General features: G+C 40.6%; 1 protein-coding gene across 1 annotated transcript; it reads left to right on the forward strand.

The window, feature by feature from the left end:
• Positions 1 to 1,258: 1,258 nt before the first annotated feature.
• On the forward strand, positions 1,259 to 27,321 carry dnajb14 (DnaJ heat shock protein family (Hsp40) member B14). Its single transcript, XM_026911051.3, has 8 exons — positions 1,259 to 1,435; positions 11,945 to 12,122; positions 21,111 to 21,256; positions 22,789 to 22,977; positions 23,899 to 23,978; positions 24,681 to 24,790; positions 26,103 to 26,275; positions 26,530 to 27,321. The coding sequence occupies exons 1-8, from the start codon at positions 1,303 to 1,305 to the stop codon at positions 26,652 to 26,654; spliced, it is 1,134 nt and encodes a 377-aa protein (XP_026766852.3). The 5' UTR covers positions 1,259 to 1,302; the 3' UTR covers positions 26,655 to 27,321.
• The last annotated feature ends 619 nt before the right edge of the window (positions 27,322 to 27,940 follow it).

Here is a 27,940-nt window from a genome sequence, read left to right on the forward strand (position 1 = left end):
AGCACGTCATATACGTCATCAGAAAGCGACTGATCACTTATAATCGCTGGTGTTTTTTTAATCTTTAATAATTTATACATTAATGTTACACATTGCCTAAATTAGTGTGTAAAGCAGACAGTGTAAAGGTTTAAAATATAAAAACACTCATTTAAAACCTTAAATATAAAGTATTTTACGTCACATACGTCATCAGATAGCGACAGTGTCATCGCTGGTGTTTTGTGTAATAATAATTAATAATTTTTATTTTAATGTCACACATTGCCTAATTTAGTGTATAAAGCGGTCACATCGAAGGTTTAAGATTTAAAAACACTAAGTTAAACTTTATATATTAAGTATTTATTTTAATTTTTAATGTAAATCATTAGTGTAGCTAACTCTAATGCTAACATTCACAGCATTCTCAGTGTATAATGGAAAAATATACATTTATTTAATATATAAGTCTCTAAATATTGACCGTATCATATAAAGTATGCCATATAGGTACGGAATTGTATAGTATATAAAATAAAATGTAGATAAGTGACGATCCAGAATACTGTAGTGCAAAATCATTGTGTACTAACAGCAGCACGCGCATTATTAAATCTATTTAGGAACAATATAATAATAAAAAAGCATTAGGGAAACTTATTTATTGGTGTTATTACACAATACTGTCTAATATACTGTATATCCATTGCTTAGTGAATAATGTGCTTTCTACCTTTTAATGTTTATTATTTGTTTTTTAATAATAATTACAATTATATGACCAATTATGATTTAATATATAGCAACGCTTTGGGATTAATGTGATTATGAAATATTAATATCGCAGTGAACACACGTTTATCTGCAAAAAATATCGCATGTTTTATTATTGGTTTAACGATTTTCGAGTCTTATCCTAAAACCTCCGTATCGCCATTATTACACATATCAACTGTGTATTGCTTTAAAACGGATCTATTTTTAAATCTACACACTTATGTTAATTAATAATGGTTTGTTAAAATTGCTATGGCGATCCTATGAGACGAAAGTGCTAACACTGATGCTCAGATTATGCAACGCAAGTATCAGCTGAGCCGAACGCTTTATTTTTTTAACCGCACCCGTTTTTAGGAAAGCCCGCCTCCTGGATTGGGATTGGTCAATAGTTGAGTCATAGTGGAACTGTCCAATCGGAGCGCCGCTTGTGAGCACGAGCTACGAATCAATTCTGTGGTAGGAGGCGGGGTTTGATGGAAGAGAGGTAGGGAAAAAAATTAACGCGAACTTAGAGAGAGAGAGAGAGGGGGGGAAAAAACCATGGAAGGCAACAGAGACGAAGCGGAAAAATGTATCAATATAGCGACGAAGGCCCTCGAAGCAGGAGACAAGGAAAAAGCGATAAAATTCCTGAACAAAGCGGAGAAATTATTCCCGACTGACAAAGCGAAAGGTAATGTGGAATACGGTTTTTATCTCTGAACTGCGCTAAACGGAAGACGGCGGTTGGCTGTGTCCCAAATGACACCTTGCTCCCTACGCAAGTGCACTACGTAGTGAAGGTAGTGAACGCGATTACGCGCAACATCTAGTGCTCTTGATGTTTAACACGGAGTCGTTTGGGATTGAGCCCATTCGGAGTCGAGATACCTTTAAATCATCACACAAATTTGCGTTAAAATTTGAATTTTAATGAATAAAATTATTTTTTAAAGTGAGAAATGTTTATAAACGGAGACATGTTGAAATATTTTCGTTATCCTTCGCTACAGGTTGCGCTAGCTTAGCTTAGCTTAGCTTGTCTGTGTTAGCTCAGTTAGCAGGCTAAACTAGCTAGCCAGAAATGTTGACAAATGTGTTGTTTAATATATTATTATGAATTTTAGTTCATAAATTAATAAATATTTATTTAGAAATTGTTGTTGTTTGTTCCGGAAACGGAAATGTGTGTTAGCTAGTTAGCATCACTGATTGTTATGCTAATATTAGCATGTTAATATAATGGATTTAATATGAATATATAAATATATTAAACTTATAAATAGAATAAATAATAGAATATAATTATAAATAATGTTAATAATGTCGTGTGCTGAATAAATAATAATGATAATAGAATAAATAATGTGCTGATGTCATAAAATAATAAATAATTAAACTATAATAATAAAAAATGATATAAATAGATATTAAAATATAAGTAGAAATATGTCAGAAGTCTGTTTTTGTCCAGCTTTTGCTGTTTAGATTAACGTGTAATTTAATTTAATTTAATTTCTGATGGATTAAAAACCGAATATTACATCACGATGTTTAGTTTCTGTGAGAAATCAGATCTTTATTATTAACTTTATTAAATATTACTGAGCAAAACCTTTAAACTTTTAAACTTCCTCCCCTGTAGGTTGTGTTCCACTGATCAGTAAGGTGATCTGTAAGGAATAAACCTCTCCGGGTCGTGCTGTCAGAGGAAAATAATCAACAGCAGGGTGCTGTGGTGAAGCGGAGTCACTGTTACTACACCGAAGCTGATTAATTTCCTTTAACTGCACGACACGGAGTGGTTTATTCCTCTTACACCACAGCAGTTTCTCAACGATTACAATATTTATTTATTAAAGAATAACACTTTTTATTTGTTTATAGTTCTCACTTACGTTATAGCAGCTATAAACACTCGTTCTCGCTTACGTTATAGCAGCTATAAACACTCGTTCTCGCTTACGTTATAGCAGCTATAAACACTCGTTCTCACTTACGTTATAGCAGCTATAAACACTCGTTCTCGCTTACGTTATAGCAGCTATAAACACTCGTTCTCGCTTACGTCATGGCAGCTATAAACACTCATTCTCGCTTACGTTACAGCAGCTATAAACACTCGTTCTCGCTTACGTTATAGCAGCTATAAACACTCGTTCTCGCTTACGTTATAGCAGCTATAAACACTCGTTCTCGCTTACGTTATAGCAGCTATAAACGTTCTCACTTACGTTATAGTAGCTATAAACACTCGTTCTCGCTTACGTTATAGCAGCTATAGACGTTCTCGCTTACGTTATAGCAGCTATAAACACTCGTTCTCGCTTACGTTATAGCAGCTATAAACACTCGTTCTCACTTACGTTATAGTAGCTATAAACACTCATTCTCGCTTACGTTATAGCAGCTATAAACACTCGTTCTCGCTTACGTTACAGCAGCTATAAACACTCGTTCTCACTTACGTTATAGCAGCTATAAACACTCGTTCTCGCTTACGTTATAGCAGCTATAAACACTCGTTCTCGCTTACGTTATAGCAGCTATAAACACTCGTTCTCGCTTATGTTATAGCAGCTATAAACACACATTCTCGCTTACGTCATGGCAGCTATAAACACTCGTTCTCGCTTACGTCATGGCAGCTATAAACACTCGTTCTCGCTTACGTTATAGCAGCTATAAACACTCGTTCTCGCTTACGTTATAGCAGCTATAAACACTCATTCTCGCTTACGTTATAGCAGCTATAAACACTCGTTCTCGCTTACGTTATAGCAGCTATAAACACTCGTTCTCGCTTACGTCCAGCAGCTATAAACACTCGTTCTCGCTTACGTTATAGCAGCTATAAACACACGTTCTCGCTTACGTTATAGCAGCTATAAACACTCATTCTCGCTTACGTTATAGCAGCTATAAACACTCGTTCTCACTTACGTTATAGCAGCTATAAACGTTCTCACTTACGTTATAGTAGCTATAAACACTCGTTCTCGCTTACGTTATAGCAGCTATAAACACTCGTTCTCGCTTACGTCATGGCAGCTATAAACACTCATTCTCGCTTACGTCATGGCAGCTATAAACACTCGTTCTCGCTTACGTTATAGCAGCTATAAACACTCGTTCTCGCTTATGTCTTGGCAGCTATAAACACATTCTCGCTTACGTTACAGCAGCTATAAACACTCGTTGTCGCTTACGTTACAGCAGCTATAAACACATTCTCACTTACGTTATAGCAGCTATAAACACTCGTTCTCGCTTACGTCATGGCAGCTATAAACACTCGTTCTCGCTTACGTTATAGCAGCTATAAACACTCGTTCTCGCTTACGTTACAGCAGCTATAAACACTCGTTCTCGCTTACATTATAGCAGCTATAAACACTCGTTCTCGCTTACGTTATAGCAGCTATAAACACACATTCTCGCTTACGTTATAGCAGCTATAAACACACGTTCTCGCTTACGTTATAGCAGCTATAAACACTCATTCTCGCTTACGTTATAGCAGCTATAAACACTCGTTCTCACTTACGTTATAGCAGCTATAAACGTTCTCACTTACGTTATAGTAGCTATAAACACTCGTTCTCGCTTACGTCATGGCAGCTATAAACACTCGTTCTCGCTTACGTTATAGCAGCTATAAACGTTCTCACTTACGTTATAGTAGCTATAAACACTCGTTCTCGCTTACGTCATGGCAGCTATAAACACTCGTTCTCACTTACGTTATAGCAGCTATAAACGTTCTCACTTACGTTATAGTAGCTATAAACACTCGTTCTCGCTTACGTTATAGCAGCTATAAACGTTCTCACTTACGTTATAGTAGCTATAAACACTCGTTCTCACTTACGTTATAGTAGCTATAAACACTCATTCTCGCTTACGTCATGGCAGCTATAAACACTCGTTCTCGCTTACGTTACAGCAGCTATAAACACTCGTTCTCGCTTACGTTATAGCAGCTATAAACACTCGTTCTCGCTTACGTCATAGCAGCTATAAACACACGTTCTCGCTTACGTCATGGCAGCTATAAACACTCGTTCTCGCTTACGTTATAGCAGCTATAAACACTCGTTCTCGCTTACGTTATAGCAGCTATAAACACTCGTTCTCGCTTACGTTATAGCAGCTATAAACACTCGTTCTCGCTTACGTTATAGCAGCTATAAACACTCGTTCTCGCTTACGTCATGGCAGCTATAAACACTCGTTCTCGCTTACGTTATAGCAGCTATAAACACTCGTTCTCGCTTACGTTATAGCAGCTATAAACACTCGTTCTCGCTTACGTTATAGCAGCTATAAACACACATTCTCGCTTACGTTATAGCAGCTATAAACACACGTTCTCGCTTACGTTATAGCAGCTATAAACGTTCTCACTTACGTTATAGCAGCTATAAACACACATTCTCGCTTACGTTATAGCAGCTATAAACACTCATTCTCGCTTACGTTATAGCAGCTATAAACACTCGTTCTCGCTTACGTTATAGCAGCTATAAACACTTGTTCTCGCTTACGTTACAGCAGCTATAAACGTTCTCACTTACGTTATAGCAGCTATAAACGTTCTCACTTACGTTATAGTAGCTATAAACACTCGTTCTCGCTTACGTTATAGCAGCTATAAACACTCGTTCTCACTTACGTTATAGTAGCTATAAACACTCATTCTCGCTTACGTTATAGCAGCTATAAACACTCGTTCTCGCTTACGTTATAGTAGCTATAAACACTCGTTCTCACTTACGTTATAGCAGCTATAAACACTCGTTCTCGCTTACGTTACAGCAGCTATAAACACTCGTTCTCACTTACGTTATAGCAGCTATAAACACTCGTTCTCACTTACGTTATAGCAGCTATAAACACTCGTTCTCGCTTACGTTATAGCAGCTATTAACGTTCTCACTTACGTTATAGCAGCTATAAACACTCGTTCCCTCACCAGCCTCTCTTTATTCTCTCTCTAGAAGGTAATAAGACAGAAAGGCAGAAAGTAGCTTATCCTGTTACCGAGAAACCGCAAAGAAGCGTAAACTCCCCTGTCCTTAAGAAAACAGAAAACTTAAAGTGATCTAATTCATCACGGTGTCGACTGGTGCCACGCTGTAACTGGCTTCAGGTTCAGCTGATCTTTATAAAATGAGAAATATAAATAATAAACCCACCTGACAGTCTGGAGAAGGTTTTACTGCTACTGATACATTTTAAATCGACTAACACTCATTTTATTATTAAATAATAATAATAATAATAATAATAATAATAATAATAGTAAGAGAATAATAATAATAATTCAATTCAATTCAATTCATTTTTATTTGTATAGCGCTTTTTACAAAGGTCATTGTCTCAAAGCAGCTTTACACAAACAAAAGTAAAGTGAAGTGTGTGTGTGTGCCGTCTCTGATGAGCAAGCAGGGCGACGGTGGCAAGGAAAAACTCCCTGAGATGGTGATAGGAAGAAACCTTGAGAGGAACCAGGCTCAACAGAGAACCCATCCTCATATGGGTTTACACTGTAGTGTGCGTGTGTGTGAGCACAATGTGTGTTGGTGTAGTCCATGGAAAACAGCTGAAGCGTTTTCGTGGCAGTATGAAGCATTGCCGGTGGCCAGGTCCAGAGTGAAGGGGGGGAGGTCTGGATCACCGGCAGCTCAGGAGTGTAGCTCGGCAGAAGGAGAAGGATAATAGATAATAATAATAGATAATAATACACCAAACTAGAGATTTCAAGAGTTATGTTTTAATTTATATGACAGAAACCTGCGTGAACACGACTACATGACTGTGTAACATCTGATGAACTTCATACGCTTTCACTTTCCATTAGTCACTATCAGAGCGAGATTTGATATTTTTGGTTAATTAATTGATCCAAAAAGCAGGAAAACCTTGTCTGGGGTGTGTGTAGGACTGAAAATATCCCTTCGCTGATTGACAGAAACGTTAAACAGCTGTATAATAAAGGACGACTGAAACATCTGGACGTTATGATGTCAGTAAAATACGTATGTGTAACGCAAGTGACTAAACACCAAAGGAATTTTCCTCACGCTGAGTTACAGTCTAGTGGGAAGTGTTGTGCTGTTATAGGAAACTAATCAACGCCGGGGAGGTGTGATAGTGATAACGATGCCCCCGTTATTGACGTTATTATTATTATTATTCACACGCTCGCTGTTTATCTTCCTGAAGCTTTAAAAGCGAGATTCACTCGACGGCACGTCAGAGCTAAACATCTCTGTCCATCAGGTTTCCAAGTCAAACTGTAAAATGTTCCCACACGGCGACGTTAAACACACTGACGAGCTCTGGGTCTCTCTTAAAACTTTACGCTGTCGTCGTGATTGCCGTCATGATCTGCGTCTCAAATCAAAAACTCTGATCTCACATTCAAAAGTATTTACTGATCTGGAGAATCCAGAAGGCTGGTGCGCAGACGGAGCTTTCAACTGGAACAGGAAACCTGATGGACGGGGAGATTTGTTCGTTTTTATCGCTGAGCTGCACTAATGCAGTGTTTCAGGAGAGTGAAAAGACTAAAATAACACGTTCACTATTCATTTAAACGCAGCTCGTCTGAACACGACTCACAGAAATGTTTCAGAATATTAGATTCAAATCCGTCTTCTGTATTTCTAATAATAATCTGTAAAATTGTGACCCCTGGATTAGATTATTATATAAATATCTAGTTTGTCTTATTCAGTGTTTATTTTTCTCTTTTTGTTCGTCTAAATCTCCAGAACACGTGACATTTCCGCAGCACTACAGCTCCGAGCTTCAGCCTGGTTTCGACTCCTCTAGGACTTTTATTTTTTTATTTTTTATTATTTTTTAAATTTTATTTTATTAGAATGATTCATATGAAAAGATTTTCAAAGAAGCGAGGCCAGATTTAGTTTTAGATTTTTTTATCGAAGATTAACTTAAAAAAAAAACTTTTGACACGGCGTTAAAAATTACAAACAAAGAAACAAAGTGTGCTTCAGCCCCAACACTTCTTACATTTAGTTAGTTAGTTAGTTGGTTGGTTGGTTGGTTAGTTAGTTAGTTTCTTCATCTGTTTCTTTCCTGTTTGACTTTTCAAAATACCTGAGTAAATGAAAAACAGCAGGAGAGAAGTAGAGAGAGATTTCAGCAGCAGGATTGACCACAATCCTGTAATGGAGGATGAACAGACGGCGCTTTAGCTAATCTACACTCTACATCACACACACACACACACACACGCCAGAGCAGCTCTGTTTATACTATGCTTCTGCTGTTTTATGCCGGTTGAGTGGTTAAGGAGGAAATGTCAAACTGAGACTGGACTGAAACAGAGTTCCGTCAGCTGAGCTGCAGTTGTTTTAAAATCGCTTTCATTTTCACTCTGAGGTGCTGAATCAGGAATCCTAGATCGTGTGCGATAAACGGCGAGCGGTAGGCGTTATAACCTTCCTGCGTCAATTATCTCTAATCTCTAATCTCTGTTTACTACACACCGCTACAAAGCTGGAGATCTGAACGATTTCCAAACCACATTCAGTGAACTCAGTGAACTCAGTGTACTCGAGTGTGGTCTAACAGGCGTGTAACACTGAGGCTTTCACACAATACGACTTTGATTCATAAAGCAACACGTCAATATTTAACAGTACAGATGAATCTGTTACCGTACAATACCAATCAATTTCAGTTCATAAGGACACAATACAATGCGCTTCGATTCGATTCATAAGGCAACGAAACAGTGTCCCTGAATCTGATACGATACGATTTATTTTTGATTCATAAAGCAAAGATTCAATATTAGATGATGCCCTGAATCTCCTATGATACAATACGATTCAATTTCGATTCATAAGGCAACGTTTCAGTATTTGACAATACCCATGAATTTGCAAGATATGATTCAATTTTGATTCATAAAGCAACGATTCAGTATTAGATGATGCCCTAAAGCTGGTACGAAACGATTCAGTTTTGATTCATAAGGCATTGATTTGAAATTAGATGATGTCCTCAATCTGCTACGATACGATTTATTTTTGATTCATAGAGCAAAGATTCGATATTAGATGAAGTCCTAAAGCTGCTACGATACGATTCAGTTTTGATTCATAAGTCAATGATTCGATATTAGATGAAGCACTGAATCTGATACGATTCTATACAATTTATTTTTGATTCATAAGGCAATGATTTGATGTTAGATGATGCGCTGAATCTCCTGTGATACGATTCAGTTTTGATTCATAAGGCAACGATTCAGTATTTGACAGTGTCCCTGAATCTGCTACGATACGATTCAGTTTTGATTCATAAGGCAATGATTCGATAATTGACGATATCAGTGAATCTGCTATGATACGTTTAATTTCCTCTGATCGATATGTGACTGTTCAGAATCTGGGTTAGACGGATGATGATGATGATGATGATGAGAATGTAGATGATGATGTAGAGAAGGACTGTTTAAAGGTATCAGAGTTATGGTCACCTTGCTGGCCTGGTAAATAATTTACACACAAGTTTAGAAGTATGAGTTAGTGTTTATACGCCAGTTATGTGTCCTTTTTCTCGTTAATAATCGATGAATGATTGTTGCATTGATTCATTTCGTTTATTGCCTTTTAAACTGACCCCATCTGTCATCTATTAGCCTGCAGTGTACGGTTTTGGTACTTCGTAGTGCGCTGATGTGCGGTTTGAGACGCAGCGTGCATCGTTTTACTTTCATTCTGACAGCATTTTACACGTAAGCATTTCCCGTCAGAATTTTATGTTTAGCGGGAGTTCGTTTGTGATTTCTGGTTTCATTCCTGAACCTGATTAGAAGCTTATTCCAGAGGAATGTCCCACAATGTTTATAATGGTCACATTTCTGTTAGATTTCATACAGAAAAATTGTATAAAATAATATTTTTATGTTACAGCACGTGGAATTTTCTTGATTAAATCACGTAGTGTGATTTTATTAAACAAACTGTTCTGTAAAAACCTTCAAACCTATAAACATTGTTTTTATTATATTTTATAAGTCTGCGAATGCATGCGCATTTAATTATATAAAGCTTCATTCATATTTGTAAATGGAATTTTTTTGAAAATGTTTCAATATCAAATATATTTATGAGAATATCAGTGATGAGTGTTTTAATTGTTCAATTGCATAAGAACCGATGGTTTAAAGCCTAAAATTAAACCATTAAACGTCGTGTACCGTGCGTGTGCGTGTGTGTGCGTGAGTGTGTGTGCGCGTGTGTGCGTGCGTGTATGTGCGTGTGTGTGCGTGCGTGCGCGTGTGTGCGTGAGTGCGCGTGTGTGTGCGTGAGTGCGCGTGTGTGTGCGTGTGTGCGTGTGTTTGTGTGTGTGTGAGTGCAGGTGAGTGCGTGTGCGTGCGTGCGTGCGTGCGTGTGTGCGTGTGTGTGTGTATGCGTGCGTGCGTGTGTGTGTGCGTGTGTGTGTGCGTGTGCGTGTTTGTGTGTGTGTGCGCGTGCGTGTCTGTGCGTGTGCGTGTTTGTGTGTATGCGTGCGTGTGTGTGCGTGTGTGTGTGCGTGTGTGTGCGTGTGTGTGCGTGTTTGTGTGTGTGTGCGCGCGTGTCTGTGCGTGTGTGTGCGTGTCTGTGCGTGTGTGTGTGTGTGCGCGTGTGCGTGTGTGTGCGTGCGTGTGTGTGTGTGTGTGTGTGCGCGTGTGTGTGTGTCTGTGCGTGTGTGCGCGTGCGTGCGTGTGTGTGTGTGTGTGTGTGCGCGTGCGTGTGTGTGCGTGCGTGTGTGCGTGTGTGCACGTGCGTGTGTGCGCGTGCGTGCGTGTGTGTGTGTGTGCGTGCGTGCGTGTGTGTGCGTGCGTGTGTGTGTGTGTGCGTGTGCGTGCGTGTGCGTGTGTGTGTGCGTGTGTGTGTGCGTGTGTGCGCGTGCGTGTGTGCGTGTGTGTGCGTGTGTGTGCGTGCGCGTGCGTGCGTGTGTGCGTGCGTGCGTGCGTGCGTGTGTGTGTGTGTGTGTGTGTGTGTGTGTGTGTGGGGCTGTTCTGTTCCACAGCTCTATTAAAATGCGGATCAATGAAAGTGAAAGTGCATTTTTGAGCTCAGCTGCGAGATGTCATGAGACAGACGGAGGGTTTTTTTTCCAGCTTGATGAGGATCGATTCACGGTTTAATCCTCTCTGTGGAGAAACGGCTCCTTCTGTGTGTTTTTATCGACTCGTCTCACACTCCTGCTGTGGCCACGAATCCGCTCAGACGGCAGACCAGAGCGTCGTTTATTTAAACACGCCAAACACGTCCCAAACGCTGTCGAGTTACAGTTCATAGTAGAAAACGTCACCAGTTCTAATAGTGGACGATTTATTTATTTATTTATTTATTCATTTAGTTATACAGGCTCTGTAACAGCGAAAGCGTCACTAATAATAAACAGATTTTAAAAATCGTTTATGGAAGGAGTCTCCAGTGTCAGCGCTTTGTTACTTTTTCCGACATCTTCAGGACAGAGGAGTTTGTACTTTCACAGTTTCTCTGTAACGTGACAAGCTGCTGAACCAAAGCAAATCTGGAGATTTAGACAAAGAAAAAGAGGAAATAAAGAATGTTATAAATTAGTTATTTATATGATTATGAATCATTTATTAAGCGCTGATTCAGTCTTCTTCGTGCTCGGGTGATTTTTGTGATTCACTTTTTCCGCCGCAGTATTTCTGACGAGTTTTACGTGAACGTTTTCAGCCCTATACGCCCCTCAGACAACATTACGCCCCTCAGACAACATTATTTTTGCTTCTTCATTCATTAATTACATGTAGCATGAATCCAAACAGCAAACGACTCAAAAGAATCAATTTGACTCTGATTCAAGAATCAATTTGACTCTGATTCAGAATAACAGATGTGAAAATGGCCTAAAAAAAACACACATTTGTTTTTAAACAAAGCAACTAATTAGTGATAAATTCTACATTTGAGGCGGCAACGTTCCTCAGAATAAATTCTAATGATTGAAGAAAATATCTTTAATAATGAAAAAGCCATGAGATCCTCAGAGTCACATGACTGCAGTGTGTCACATGAACAGATTTTATCTGAAGATCGAACAGGATTTTCTCCTGACAGGTTTTTTTTTTCTCATCTGTAATCCGTTTCCGTGTTGTTGTCTGACGCAGCGTGTGTGTTTCCTCTCTTTCGTCTCGCAGTGTTACTGGAGGCGTTGTTGAAGAACGGAAGTTCGGCCGGTAATGGAGGCGCGTACTACAGAAAGTCAGCGAACGGCACCGAGTCGACGGCGACGCCTCCACCACAGCAGAACCAGGAGTCGGCGAACAGCGACATGTCCAAGAGCTTCACCAAGGAGCAGGTGGAGGGAGTGCAGAGGTCAGACTTCACCCAATCGGTCCTCTGTGTGTGTGTGTGTGTGTGTGTGTGTGTGTGTGTGTGTGTGAGAACAAATCGATTCTTTCAGGTGAATTCTTTCAGGTGTCTCGCATTTCAGATCAGCCTTAATTGATGCCTTCACACTGTACAGGGCCTGAATTTCGGTTTTTAATCTCGGGGTGAATTTCCCCCCTTACATGGGTCACATGGGGGGGATTTAAAGATTATGGGGAGAATAAATTTTAACACATCGGGCTAAATTAATAATCTACATTTATTTATATCTACAGATTTTAATGTATGGTGGTTTTCAAAACAGCTTAATAGCTAAATGTGTCATGTTCTCCTCCTCCAAACTGACATTAAGAACTGGATTAAAGCTGTATATTAATGTCTTTCAGAATCAGTGAACTTCATGTATTCCAGTTTCAGTTCAATTTCTTTGTTTTTTTTTTTTTTTTTTTTTTTTTTTTTAAACTTTATATAAAATACACCATGCTCTCCTTCAAACAAGCTTCGTTGCGGCGGTGTCGAGTCGGCAGGCGCGCTCTATCCGCTCACACGCTATAAAGAGCAAAACAGCATTTAATGTTTGAATTTCGGGATTAAAATAATATCATTTGGAAGCTGATACTATCTTCACAAGCAGCTCATTATGGCTCAGAATATTAGAGCGCGTCACACGGCCTTGTGTGAATAAGATCAGTGCGACGGAGAGCGCGCCGATGCAACGCTGTTTGTGGAATTCAATTCTAAAATAAAGACACACTGTTTGAACCGGCGATTTCTTTTTTTCACGTCTGTTGATGTATTTCATAATTTGATCTGAGATGAAGCAAATACGTTTGTGAGGGAATTTCTCACATTATAAAAGTTAAACTCGCGGGAATGGTTTAAATTATGCTCAATCCCCGCAATCCCACGCCAAGATTCAAGCCCTGCTGTAACTGGAAATTTTGCCGCGTTCCACGTTCACATTAAGATTAATAACAGTTTAAGATGGTCAACGATCGACAGCTGCATCCGGGAGTCGAAAGAGTCGATTGCTGTTCGTGAGCTGAGTCGATCGATCTGACTCACTAAATTGAGCTGTGTGCATCCAGGACTCTGTCTCGCATCCCTCTCTTCTTACGTTACTACGAGTTATAATACATTTAAGACAACAAATTAGTGATTTACATTAGAGTTAACAAATGTTAAGCCTAGCATTAATAAACAATCAATAATATTAGCAAAGGAACAAAGTTAACACATTTATTAATTGATGTAAATGTTAATGAAATTCACCTGCATTGACTGTTTTTCAATCCATGACTCAGAAATCCACATAAATTCGAAATTCGAAAACTTGCCAGTAACCAACCACTCACAAACAATTCACACACTCGGAAGCTTTAAAAGCGAGATTCACTCGACGGCACGTCAGAGCTAAACATCTCTGTCCATCAGGTTTCCAAGTCAAACTGTAAAATGTTCCCACACGGCGACGTTAAACACACTGACGAGCTCTGGGTCTCTCTTAAAACTTTACGCTGTCGTCGTGATTGCCGTCATGATCTGCGTCTCAAATCAAAAACTCTGATCTCACGTTCAAAAGTATTTACTGATCTGGAGAATCCAGAAGGCTGGTGCACAGACGGAGCTTTCAGTAGGTTTGAAGGCGACATGAGAGGATTTTAAAACTCAAACACTAACTGGAACAGGAAACCCGCTTAGCGATAGCGCTCAATAATAACGCTCTAGAATAGTGCGTAAGTGTGAGATTGAGACTCTGCGCTAGTTTGTTTAATATAGGAAGATGATGGATGGGGAAATGTGTTCGTTTTTATCGCTGAGCTGCACTAATGCAGCGTGTCAGGAGAGTGAAAAGACTAAAATAACACGTTCACTATTCATTTAAACGCAGCTCGTCTGAACACGACTCACAGAAATGTTTCAGAATATTAGATTCAAATCCGTCTTCTGTATTTCTAATATTAATAATCTGTAAAAAAAAAAATGAATGAATGAAACAAAAGATTTGGATTTTCTCTCATTTGTAAAACAAAGTAGTCTAACAAGCTCACAGATGTAATGTAATGTAATGTAATAAATCTAACAGACTGAGGAAGGGAACGTAGCGAGTGTAAAACACGCAGCGTTAACGAGCATAACGAGCTCCCAGGCGCCGTCTAACGAGCTCCCAAGGCAGGAGCATCGAGTAAACGTACTTCTCTGATATTTTTCATGATTCTGCAGTAAAGTGTTTGTGTGTTATCTCTGAGTATCTCCGAGTTTCAAGCCTTTTACACTCCCTGCTTTTCTCACCCTATAGAAAAGACGTTAAAGTATTTTTTTTTCTTTTTTTGACCTTGAATTTGAAAAGTAACTGTAGCTCGGCGGTGAGGAACAGCTCACTCGGTGAATAATTGCTTTCTCCACGCTGTAGCCGTGTCTCACGCTACGCTCGGATATAAATTATGGAAAGCTCTTGCGATGTAACGTTCACACTGACGCCACACAGGACACCTGATACACACAGGAGACGAGAGAAACCAGGTGACTCGGGTGTGTTTGGTTAAGCAGGTAGACACACGTGATGAATAATAGCTTATAGTGTCTGATCTAATACTCTAATACACCAGCACACTTCTCTTACTGTGAACATTTGCTCTCTAACCAGGGCAAAATTTATTTAAACTGTTATCATATGCAGGTGTATTCGCAGGTGTGGTTTCTTTAAAAGACCTGCCGAGTATCAAACGACTTCCCCTTCACTATGTATGCGCACTTCTTAGGGTATAACTCTGTTCCCTTACTTATATACTCTACGTAGTGCACTACAGTGAAGGCGTGCTTTTGTAGACGTTAAAGATCACAGCTTTTTTATGGAGTTTTGCTGTTACGCCGTGTTGCATCACACACACACACACACACACACACTCTGACCGTGTGTGTGTGTGTGTGTGTGTGTGTGTGTGTGTGTGTGTGTGTGTGTGTGTGTGTGAGCTCAGCGTCCCTGTGGAGATACTGAGCTATTGTAGGGAACGCTGAGACTCAAATCCACAAGACCTCGACATCCTCCTGTCTCTCCTGACCTGCTTTTATTAAACGTGTGTGTGTGTGTGTGTGTGTGTGTGTGTGTGTGTTTGTGTGTGTGATGTACAAACACACCATCATCATTCGGTCTATTTTATAAGCAATAACAAAACAGCTTTGCAAAAGAGTTATGCGGAAGTCTAGGAATCAGACCAACACACACTTTGCTAGTGTATCTCTCTCCCTCACACACTTCATCATCAGTGTATTAGTCATGCAGGAGGTGTTGGGTTTGTAATAGGACCTGAACAGACCTCACACAATTGTTCATATATAACTACAATATATGGGCAAAAGTATGTCCATCACACCCATATGTGCGTGTTGAGCGTCTCACTCCAGATTTATTCCCTCTGTGTTTGCTGTTATAATGAGCTCCACTCTTCTGGGAAGCTTTCCACTAGATGTTGGAGCGTGGCTGTGGGGATTTGTGTTCATTCAGTTCAGCTACAAGAGCGTTAGTGAGGTCAGGCGCTGATGTTGGGTAAGGAGTCTCCAGTTCCAGTTCATCCCAAAGGTGTTCAGTGGGGTTGAGGTCAGGGCTCTGTGCAGGACACTCGAGTTCTTCCACTCCAACCTTCACACACCATGTCTTCATGGAGCTCGCTTTGTGCACAGGGGCATTGTCATGCTGGAACAGGTTTCAGCCTCTTAGTTCCAGTGAAGAGAAACTGTAATTCTACAGCACACAGAGACGTTCTATACAACTGTGTGCTTCTGAGTTTGTTGGAATGGTTTGGAGAAGAACCTCATATGGGTGTGATGGTCAGGGGTGCACATACTTTTGGCCATATAGTGTATGAACATTTTATTCAGAATGAACTTTTCTTTTCTTTAGTTTTTCTCTTTTAAGCAAAAGTATAAACATACAGTACAGCTTTAACGACTCTGTATGATGTATCAAACTTCTCAGAAATGTTCTTAAGAATAGTCTTAAGCTTTTTTTTTTTTTACTTAAGTGTAAAAAAATTCTTAGTGAAAAGTAGGACTTGTGTAAGAGTAGGAGCTTTTTCTAAAGAAGCTAAAAGCAACTTTCAGCAAAGTCTAATCCTGACTCTTAAGTGCTGACTGAGGTGGCATTAAGCGTTGTGAACTACGGACCGCAATGATGTCATCCAAAATGGCCGCCCTCAACCTCTGAACCGGCCAATAGCGAGCCTGCGAGGGGAAAGTCACAGCAGCATGACAACATTCATTCATGATTTCATTCAGACATTGAAACTATTATTTTAATATTTAAATTTATTTTAAAAAATTTACTTTGCATTATGTGCAAAAATATTACCAATATATAATATATAAATATTAAGTACATGCATTTATTTTGCACGATTTTTTTAATAACGAGTTTCAACACATGAACACTGTGATGCTGTTTAAGTAATTAAGCTAATGAATCACATCCTTCTAAACTGCACTCACAGCTTTATATAAAGGAAAGACCAAAGTTGCTTATCTTAAAAAAATGGCTTCAGAATGGATCTAAATCTGTATCTAGGGTTGTATTTTATTAAACGAGTCTGAGCAAGTCTGAAACGTGACTCTGTAACAAATCTATCTAATGTGCAGTTATTCTGTGAAGACTTTCTATCACATCTCTAAATAATCTCTGTACATAATGTGATAATGAACCTCTAACGAATATTGATCAAATCTCTAGTGACTCTCGACCAAATCAATACCAAATGAATCTCTAACAAAACTGTAATCAGTACAGATACAATCGAATATGTATCAAATCTCAAATGAGTCTTTAATGAATCCGTAACGATACCGTGCAGAATCTCTAACGAAATGTCTGTCAAACCTCTAATGATCCTCTAATGAAACCTAAACTGTAACAAATTATCCTTAATGAGTCCTTAATGAATCTGTATCGAATCTGTAATGAATCTTTACCTAATTTATAATGACTCAGTAATGAATCTCTATCAAATCTCTTTTGAATCTTGTCGCAAACTGTACCAGATCTTTATCAAATCTCTGACGAATCCTTAACAAATCTGTAAAAAATAAAACCAGTCTTTACCTAATCTGTAATGATTCAGTAACTAGTCTCTTTACCAAATCTCTAACGAATCTGTGATGAATCTGAGCTGAATCTCTATCAAATCTCTTAACAAATCATTTTTGAATCTCCAGCGAATCTCTAATGAATCTTTCCCTGATCTATAATGATTCAGTAACGAGTCTCTAATGAATCTTTCCCTGATCTGTACTGATTCAGTAACGAATCTCTAACGAATCTTTCCCTGATCTGTACTGATTCAGTAACGAATCTCTAACGAATCTTTCCCTGATCTGTACTGATTCAGTAACGAATCTCTAACGAATCTTTCCCTGATCTGTACTGATTCAGTAACGAATCTCTAACGAATCTTTCCCTGATCTGTACTGATTCAGTAACGAATCTCTAACGAATCTTTCCCTGATCTGTACTGATTCAGTAACGAATCTCTAACAAATCTTTCCCTGATCTGTACTGATTCAGTAACGAATCTCTAACGAATCTTTCCCTGATCTGTACTGATTCAGTAACGAATCTCTAACGAATCTTTCCCTGATCTGTACTGATTCAGTAACGAATCTCTAACGAATCTTTCCCTGATCTGTACTGATTCAGTAACGAATCTCTAACGAATCTTTCCCTGATCTGTACTGATTCAGTAACGAATCTCTAACGAATCTTTCCCTGATCTGTACTGATTCAGTAACGAATCTCTAACGAATCTTTCCCTGATCTGTACTGATTCAGTAACGAATCTCTAACGAATCTTTCCCTGATCTGTACTGATTCAGTAACGAATCTCTAACAAATCTTTCCCTGATCTGTACTGATTCAGTAACGAATCTCTAACGAATCTTTCCCTGATCTGTACTGATTCAGTAACGAATCTCTAACGAATCTTTCCCTGATCTGTACTGATTCAGTAACGAATCTCTAACGAATCTTTCCCTGATCTGTACTGATTCAGTAACGAATCTCTAACGAATCTTTCCCTGATCTGTACTGATTCAGTAACGAATCTCTAACGAATCTTTCCCTGATCTGTACTGATTCAGTAACGAATCTCTAACGAATCTTTCCCTGATCTGTACTGATTCAGTAACGAATCTCTAACGAATCTTTCCCTGATCTGTACTGATTCAGTAACGAATCTCTAACAAATCTTTCCCTGATCTGTACTGATTCAGTAACGAATCTCTAACAAATCTTTCCCTGATCTGTACTGATTCAGTAACGAATCTCTAACGAATCTTTCCCTGATCTGTACTGATTCAGTAACGAATCTCTAACGAATCTTTCCCTGATCTGTACTGATTCAGTAACGAATCTCTAACGAATCTTTCCCTGATCTGTACTGATTCAGTAACGAATCTCTAACGAATCTTTCCCTGATCTGTACTGATTCAGTAACGAATCTCTAACGAATCTTTCCCTGATCTGTACTGATTCAGTAATGAATCTCTGTTGAACAAATCTGGAGCAAACCTCTAATGAATATGTAATGAAGGACTTACTAGCTGCCCATCAGGTAAGAAGCATCAGATGGTGTACGCTGCGTTTGACTCAACAGGGAATTCTGTAATCGGAGCTCGGAATTACGTTATTTTTTAGCTTTGGTGTGTTCGAGCTGGAAAGTGGGGGAAAACCATGGACACTTCCTGAAGGCTTGTGTTTTATTAGCAAGAAGTTAGCCAGGTGATGTTATCAGCATGAGTGATCTTTAATATCTCTGAAGCAGTTAGGAATTCCAACTTGAAGTAGTGATTTCTGTGTTTTTCCCAAGTGAGAGGTTGGAAATTCCAGGCATTAGTATATCTGAGTGGTGTGAAGAGTTAGCGGTGTGAGTTTAGCCGGTAATTAGCACCGTCTCGGACCCCCCCGGTGGCAGAGTCCCGTCTCTCAGAGACTCCTGTTCTGCAACATGCAGCGATTATTGCGTCTGATCTCTCGGCTCTCTGAAACTCTTTCAGCTCTAATTTACTCTCCAGAGCTTTTAATGTGGCTCAATATCTCCACTCTCAGTGGCCTCTCTCTCTCTCTCTCTCCTCCTCTCTATCTCTTTCTCTATCTCTATCTCTCCCCCTCTCTCTCTCTCTCTCTCTCTCTCTGTCTCACTGTCTCTCTCTCTCTCTCTCTCTCTCTCTCTCTCAGTCTCACTGTCTCTCTCCCTCTCTCTCTCTCCCCCTCTCACTCTCTCTCTCCCTCTCTCTCCCTCTCACTCTCTCTCTATCTCTCTTTATCTGTCTCTCTCTCCCTCTCTCCTCCTCTCTATCTCTTTCTCTATCTCTATCTCTCCCCCTCTCTCTCTGTGTCTCTCTCTCTCTCTCTCTCTCTCTCTCTCTCTCTCTGTCTCACTGTCTCTCTCTCTCTCTCTCTCTCTCTCAGTCTCACTGTCTCTCTCTCTCTCTCTCTCTCTCCCTCTCTCTCTCTCCCCCTCTCACTCTCTCTCTCCCTCTCTCTCCCTCTCACTCTCTCTCTATCTCTCTTTATCTGTCTCTCTCTCCCTCTCTCCTCCTCTCTATCTCTTTCTCTATCTCTATCTCTCCCCCTCTCTCTCTGTGTCTCTCTCTCTCTCTCTCTCTCTCTCTCTCTCTCTCTGTCTCACTGTCTCTCTCTCTCTCTCTCTCTCTCAGTCTCACTGTCTCTCTCTCTCTCTCTCTGTCTCTCTCTCTCTCTCTCTCTCTCTCTCTCTCTCTCTGTCTCCCTCTCTGTCTCTCTCTCCCTCTCTCTCTCTCTCCATCTCTCGCTCTCTCCCCCTCTCTCTCTGTCTCTCTCTCCCTCTCCCCCTCTCTCTCTCCCTCTCTCGCTCTCTCTTTATCTGTCTCTCGCTTGCTCTTCCTCTCTCTCTCTCTCTCTCTCTCTCCCTTCCTCTCTCTCTCTCTCTCTCTATCCATCTCTCCCTCTCCCCCCTCTCTCTCTGTCTCTCTCTCCCTCTCCCCCTCTCTCTCTCCCTCTCTCGCTCTCTCTTTATCTGTCTCTCACTTGCTCTCCCTCTCTCTCTCTCTCTCTCTCTCTCTCTTTATGCCTTGCTCAGTTGAGAATAATGATGATGATGAGGTTTGTGTATAAATAACGTTACAGTGTATGGGTGTATTTACAGAAACACTGAACGTGTCTCGGCTGATTGACTGCAGTTTGATATAAAGAGGGGAATTTCACTCGCTATGTTTACACACAGCCTAATAATAATAATAATAATAATAATAATAATAATCTGTTAATCAGGTTATTAATAAAACACTCCTTTAATAATCCATGAAACAGAATAATAATATTCACATCAGCGTTGAACATCTGGTTACTTTCTCTATCGGAATCTGTGTGTTTTCTGTATCTGTGTGTTCGGAGCGACAAAAATCAACCTGAAGACGCAGAAAAAAGGAAAAACCTGGATTAAAATAAACCCTGCTTTCCTTGTGCAGTTATTTTTATGCAGCAGATTTTAATCTGAATTACGTTTAGAAGATTATCGACGTCGTTATTAATGTTTTACTGACGCAGAACGTGTGAATTTTGTTCTTTTCAACACTTGTTCCTGAATCTTGAGCAACTACATGAGATGCTGAGCGACTTTTTCCCATGATTCTCGCTGTTATAAAACTATAAACACACTTAGATGATGGTTTGCTGAGACGGAAATCATTAAACACACAGGCGCAATAAAAAAAAGTGGATTCAAACCGTGTGTGTGATTTTGGGTCAGATAGAAACACAGATTTCATACGGAGTATCAACTGCATTTTAGGAATCTTATGGAAAGTTAAATTCGGAATTTTCAGTCGGAATGATTTCATATGAATTGGTGTAAACGCAGCCAGTGTTTATTCACCGTGTGTCTGTGTCTGTGTCTGTGTGTGTGTGTGTGTGTGTGTGTGTGTGTGTGTGTGTGTGTGCGCGCGCAGGATAAAGAGGTGTAAGGACTACTACGAGGTCCTGGGGGTCAGTAAGGACTCTAACGAGGAGGATCTGAAGAAAGCCTACAGGAAGCTGGCGCTGAAGTTCCACCCGGATAAAAATCACGCTCCCGGAGCTACAGAGGCTTTTAAAAGTAATTCCTGATCCGGATTCTGCTCCCACAGTCACATTCCCAAAACATTCATTCCACATTCCTTTCATTTCCACTGTGTGTAAATATCTATAGTGTGTGTTTAACACCTGGCTTCTGTACTACGCTGTCTGGGAATGAAGGAAGGAGGGAAGGAAGGAAGGAACGAGTGAGTGACGGAAGCAATAATGGAGGAAAGGAATGAGTTAATGAAGGAAAGAATGCTGGAAGAAAGGAAAGGGGGAAATGAAGGGCAGATGGATGGAAAGTGTGAATGAGGGAAGAAAGGAATAAATGGATAAGGGAGGAAATGAAGGAAGGAGGGAAGGAGTGAGAATTAATGAAGGTAAGAATGAGTGCAGATGGAAAAAAGGAGGAAATGAATTAAATGAAGGAGTGAATAAAGGGAGAAATGTAGGAGGGGCCTCCTGTGGGCTACTGCGTGAATGAAGGAATGAAGGAAGCTGCTGCTGTTGTGTAACAGTTTTTACCCCCTGCTGTGTTGTTGTTGTTGTTGTTGTTGTTGTTGTGTAATAGTTTTTACCCCCTGCTGTGTTGTTGTTGTTGTTGTTGTTGTTGTTGTGTAACAGTTTTTACCCCCTGCTGTGTTGTTGTTGTTGTTGTTGTTGTGCAATAGTTTTTACCCCCTGCTGTGGTGGTGGTGGTGGTGTTGTTGTTGTGTAATAGTTTTTACCCCCTGCCTCGTTGTTGTTGTTGTTGTTGTTGTTGTTTTGTAACAGTTTTTACCCCCTGCCTCGTTGTTGTTGTTGTTGTTGTTGTTGTTGTTGTTGTGTAACAGTTTTTACCCCCTGCTGTGGTGTTGTTGTTGTTGTTGTTGTTGTGTAATAGTTTTACCCCCTGCTGTGGTGTTGTTGTTGTTGTTGTTGTAGTGTAATAGTTTTTACCCCCTGCTGTGGTGTTGTTGTTGTTGTTGGTGTTGTTGTTGTGTAATAGTTTTTACCCCCTGCTGTGTTGTTGTTGTTGTGTAATAGTTTTTACCCCCTGCTGTGGTGGTGGTGTTGTTGTTGTTGTTGTTGTTGTTGTGCAATAGTTTTTACCCCCTGCTGTGTTGTTGTTGTTGTTGTTGTTGTGCAATAGTTTTTACCCCCTGCTGTGGTGGTGGTGGTGTTGTTGTTGTTGTGTAATAGTTTTTACCCCCTGCCTCGTTGTTGTTGTTGTTGTTGTGTAATAGTTTTTACCCCCTGCTGTGTTGTCGTTGTTGTTGTGTAATAGTTTTTACCCCCTGCTGTGTTGTTGTTGTTGTTGTTGTTGTTGTGTAATAGTTTTTACCCCCTGCTGTGTTGTTGTTGTTGTTGTGTAACAGTTTTTACCCCCTGCTGTGTTGTTGTTGTTGTTGTGTAACAGTTTTTACCCCCTGCTGTGTTGTTGTTGTTGTTGTGTAACAGTTTTTACCCCCTGCTGTGTTGTTGTTGTTGTTGTTGTGTAATAGTTTTCACCCCCTGCTGTGTTGTTGTTGTTGTTGTTGTTGTTGTGTAACAGTTTTCACCCCCTGCCGTGTTGTTGTTGTTGTGTAGAGATCGGGAACGCGTACGCGGTGCTGAGTAACGCGGAGAAGAGGAGGCAGTACGATGTGAGCGGAGGAGAAGAGCCCAGCAGCCCGGGACACGGCGGACACGGAGGATTCGAGTTCCACCGAGGCTTCGAGGCCGACATCACGCCTGAGGATCTCTTCAACATGTTCTTCGGAGGCGGCTTTCCCTCCTGTACGCATCCCTCTATCATTCCTGACTTTATATTATATATCTATCACCCCCAACATCACCCTGTCACTCAGAGCAGCACTGACAACTCCCTCAGGAATTCATTCACACGAGTGATGGCAGTGTAACACTAGGGAGCAATAAGCATGTAATAAGCATGTAATAAACATGTAATAAACATGTAACATGCTGGTTAGACTCGCGCTATTAAACACACCCACTTCCGCTGTAGCCGCGTGATGGTTTCAGCCACCGCAGGAAACAAACGCACCTTTTAAGAAGGAATTAAAACGTGAAATTAGCCAATTTTTGCGTTTAGTGAACATAGTGGTGAGATCTGAGAAATAAAAGACTAAAATCTTAACGTTTCATAGATAAAAAAACAACTGAGCAGTTTTACTTTTTATTTCTTCCAAAGACTAAAGCACTAAACACAAAATCCAAATGAACTGAAAAGATTAACTGTAAAACAATGATTAAAAAGTTCCGAGACGAATCCTGGTATAAAACTAAAATCTATGTGAATATCATGTTTACGCATCGCTTTCAGCCAATCAGAGCGCAGTGTTTAACACTCGCAGTGATGAAGCGCGCTCGGGCCAGATTACAGACGTGTAAGAGTGTGAGCCGGATGTGCTGATAAAAAGCGTCACACACGAGGGAAAAGCCGGGTATTTAAAGAAAAAGGAATTCTGGGACAGCGCTGACCTCATTAACACGTTTCTGTCTTTTTTCCCTCTTTTACACGTTTAATCCGAAAGCTGACGTGTGATATTTATTTAAACAGGACATCAGTGATAAAATCCTTTCATGTCTGGAAATATACTGTATATATTATAAGCTGTGTGTGTGTGTGCGTGTGTGTGTGTGCGTGTGTGTGCGTGTGTGTGTGTGTGTGTGTGTGCGTGCGTGTGTGTGTCTCAGCGAGTACATTTGCTAACGGCCGGGATCGATACTCTCAGCAGACGGACCACATGAGGAGGGAGAGAGACGAGAGAGGAGATGTACGTGGATCTTTTCTTTATGTTCATCCATGTCGGTTTTTTATTATTTTAATTATAATCCATGAAAATGAATAAATTTTGTGATATGAACTTTTCACTCGACACATCTGAATTCATCAGATCTTTCTCTTTCTCTCCCTCTTTCTGTCTCTCTCCCCCTCTTTCTGTCTCTCTCTCCCTTTTTCTGTCTCTCTCTCCCTCTTTCTGTCTCTCTCTCTCTCCTTCTCTCTCTGTGTCTCTCTCTCTGACTGTCTGTCTCTCTCTCTCTCTCTCTCTCTCTCTCTCTCAATTTTCAATTCAATTCTCTCTCTCTGTCTCTCTCTCTCTGTCTGTCTGTCGCTCTCTGTCTCTCTCTCTCTCTGTCTCTCTCTCTGACTGTCTGTCTCTCTCTCTGTCTTTCTCTCGCTTTGTCTGTCTCTCTCTCTCTGTCTCTCTCTCTGACTGTCTCTCTCTCTCTCTGTCTTTCTCTCGCTTTGTCTGTCTCTCTCTCTGTGTCTCTCTCTCTCTGTCTGTCTCTCTCTCTCTCTGACTGACTGTCTCTCTCTCTCTGTGTCTCTCTCTCTCTGTGTCTCTCTCTCTGTCTGTCTCTCTGACTGACTGTCTCTCTCTCTGTGTCTCTCTCTCTCTGTCTCTGTCTCTCTCTCTCTCTCTCTCTCTGTCTCTCTCTGTCTCTCTCTCTCTCTCTCTCTCTCTCTCTCTCAGGGAGGCTTCTCCATGTTTATTCAGCTGATGCCGATCGTGGTGTTGATCCTGGTGTCTGTTCTCAGTCAGCTGATGGTTTCCACTCCTCCGTACAGCCTCTACTCCAAACCGTACGGCCGTTTTCTCCTCTTTTATTCACTCTGTCTTTCTTTCCTTAAGAGGCTGAATGGCATACAGACATACTGTAACCTGTGTATCTGTGTACACCAGTATCCATATATACTAATGAATCAATATCTAACAATACGAAAGGAATAAAACACTTGCTGGAGGGAAAATGATCAGTGCTGGGGTGGGCTGTTAACATCCTGCAGTTGATTATTTTCCTATAACAGCCTCCCCCCAAGTGTTCTATAATCAAGAACAATTCAACAAACAGGAAAAACCTGGACTGTAATCACAGGATGATATTTTATTTCGTACTCTGCAGCGCTAATTCCTTATTACACTTAGACAGTTAGAGTGTAAAACTTGGCCCATTACTAAATTATATATTTTTCTAAAGGGATGTTTTGAGAATTTTTTTCTGCGGTTGAGTGTATGTGAGTTAGCATGGTTGATCAAGCACAGAATGAAACTAGCTGACAGCACAGCGTTTTCTATTTTCATTCATTTGAAAGCTAAGAGCTTGTGTGCTACAGGCTGGAACATGTGACTGAAAGAACCTGAATCAGCTCGTAGCATGATTTTAAATGTTTGCTAGCAACGTTAACATTAGGGCCTTTCACACCGCGGGAACCTTTTCATAGTACCTGAACTAACTGTGGAACTACCCACTTTTTGGCGTTTTCGCACCTCCGGAACTGGGTGTGATTTTAGTACCGACTGCCTTTTTCGAGAACCAAATGAGCTCCTACTCCGGATCAGGGTCTAACCAGCACAACTGGTACTATCCGTGACGTAAGGAGACGTTGATTGACCAAACGCGTACGAAAACGCCCTCACCCGCCATGATTTAAAACGCCACGTAAACATACTGTAGTGTCGACTTATTCCGCAAGTATGGAGAACAGCGATAGATGGACGCGAGACACAACAGAAACACGGCTCCGATCACAGCGTCCTCCATCCTCCGGTTGTTTACGCTGTTCTTCTTTGTTTCCGTTGTTGAACGCCGCGCACAAATGACGTCGCTGTCGACCGGCGTACGTCACTTCCTAGTGCCCGCTGTCGGTGCGAATGCAGCCCTTTAAACGGTGCTGGGAAATAGTTCACGCAAAATCGCCCTGTACTTTAGTACTGTAAATTTAGCTCTGGAACTAAAGCGGTGCGAAAGGCCCTATAAGGTTAGTTGTTGATTGTGTGTGGTTTGCTTTAAGATAGACTGAGTTGTTTGGGTTTAACATATCTGTCTGTGCAGGATGGATGTATTTACAGTTTAAGAGTGTGTGTGTGTGTGTGTGTGTGTGTTTGCACACACAGTTCGACAGGTCAGACGATAAAGAGACAGACGGAGAACCTGCACGTGGATTATTACGTCACCCGAGACTTCAAAACGGAGTATAAGGGCTCGGCGCTGCAGAAGATCGAGAAGAGCGTGGAGGAGGATTACGTGTCTAACGTGCGCAACAACTGCTGGAAGGAGCGACAGACGAGTACGTTTCCTCACTAATCAATGATTACACACGTTTTTGGCGTCCCCTGGGAATGAGCTGTTACTATAGAAACGATAACAGATTAGAGAGAGCGCATTAGCATAAACCTGTAACACTGTCAGAGCTGCTGTGTAGACAATTCAGCAACACCTTCTGACCAATCAGAATCCAGACACCAGCAGCTCTGTTGTTTATGATTTAGCTTATAAACTTCTGACCTGATGTGTGTGTGTGTGTGTGTGTGTGTGTCTCAGAAACAGACCTGCTGTACGCCGCTAAAGTGTACCGAGACGAGCGTCTGCGCAGGAAGGCCGAGCTCATGACCATGGACAACTGTAAAGAGCTGGACAGATTAAACGAGCTGTTTCGCGGTGGATGAGCCTCGCTCTGCACGGACTCTTAGCACATAGATACAACAGAATATATATGTATATGTCACAAATGTAAATGTTTTTTAAGGAAAGAAATCAGGACGTTAGGAGAGAAAACACGCCTAAAAAATTAACGTCTAATGTACTGTGAGAGCTCTTTTACTTTGAAACTGTTATCATCATCGTCCTCATCCTCATCATCATCATCATGACTCCTCGCTGCATACGGCTGAATTCCTGACGCCATTTTACCTCTGAAGAATTCTAACACGCTGAAGGATGACGGACCGAATCCCTAACATTCCTCGTCTCTTCCTACACGCTCCTGACCTCACGTTAGACTTTCTAAAGACTTCTGAAGCTCATCAGGGAGGCGTCGCTCATCTCCCACAATCCTTAGCAGCAGCAGCAGCTATAGTGAGTTGTAAACTTGAAGAAAACACTGTTAGCTCCTTCGCTAGTCCACGCCGAAGCTCCATGATGGTGAACGGTACCGACAGGAAGCGGTTTGAGCTGAGAGTTTCCCCCTGAAGTCACGGTTCTGCTGGATGGACCACCGAGCCATTTTAATCCACGTAGCTGTACATTTTATTTCTGAATGTTTGAAGCTATTTAAGGCAAAATATTTCTTCATTGCTCGACTAATCATTTGAATAAAGTTTAAATTATTACTGACTGACTGCATAATGCTGCTTATTCACTGTCTCTGAAACCGAACTTCTGTAGTTACTTCTGTAAACACACATGATGGACAGAAGGGGCGGGGCTTAAAACATGGCAAACGAAACCAATATGGCTGCAGGAGAGTTTCAACTCCGGCTCTGTTTCTGTCTTCATCTTAAAAACCGTAAATGTTAATGAGCTGTAAATTAAAATGAAAAACACACATAGCCTGTTAGCAAACTCTGCTGGTAAAATTAGCAAGTTAACAATTACATAGCAAAGTTTAATGTTGAATTTTGTTAAGCTTATTTTTTCTATTCAGACTGGAATAGTTTTAATGTTTCTATAGTTAATAGTAATATGTAGATACAGTCCTGATGACTAACAGTGTCAAGCCCCAGGAAGTACACGATCCATTACTCAGACCACTGGAGACATTTCAGGTTTTATTTGTCACATGCAAGTAGCTTCACACAGTATATTCATTGTAGTGAAATGCTTGGTAGCAAGTTCCAAATCTGTGCTAACACACAACAACAACAACAATAACAACAACACAAGCACAGTCTTGTTTAATGTGTTCAAATGAGAAATTTTCTCCCATAGACAGCTCTCTGGTCTTCATGTTGGT

Source organism: Pangasianodon hypophthalmus, chromosome 3, assembly GCF_027358585.1.
Source record: "Pangasianodon hypophthalmus isolate fPanHyp1 chromosome 3, fPanHyp1.pri, whole genome shotgun sequence".
Lineage (NCBI taxonomy): Eukaryota > Metazoa > Chordata > Actinopteri > Siluriformes > Pangasiidae > Pangasianodon > Pangasianodon hypophthalmus.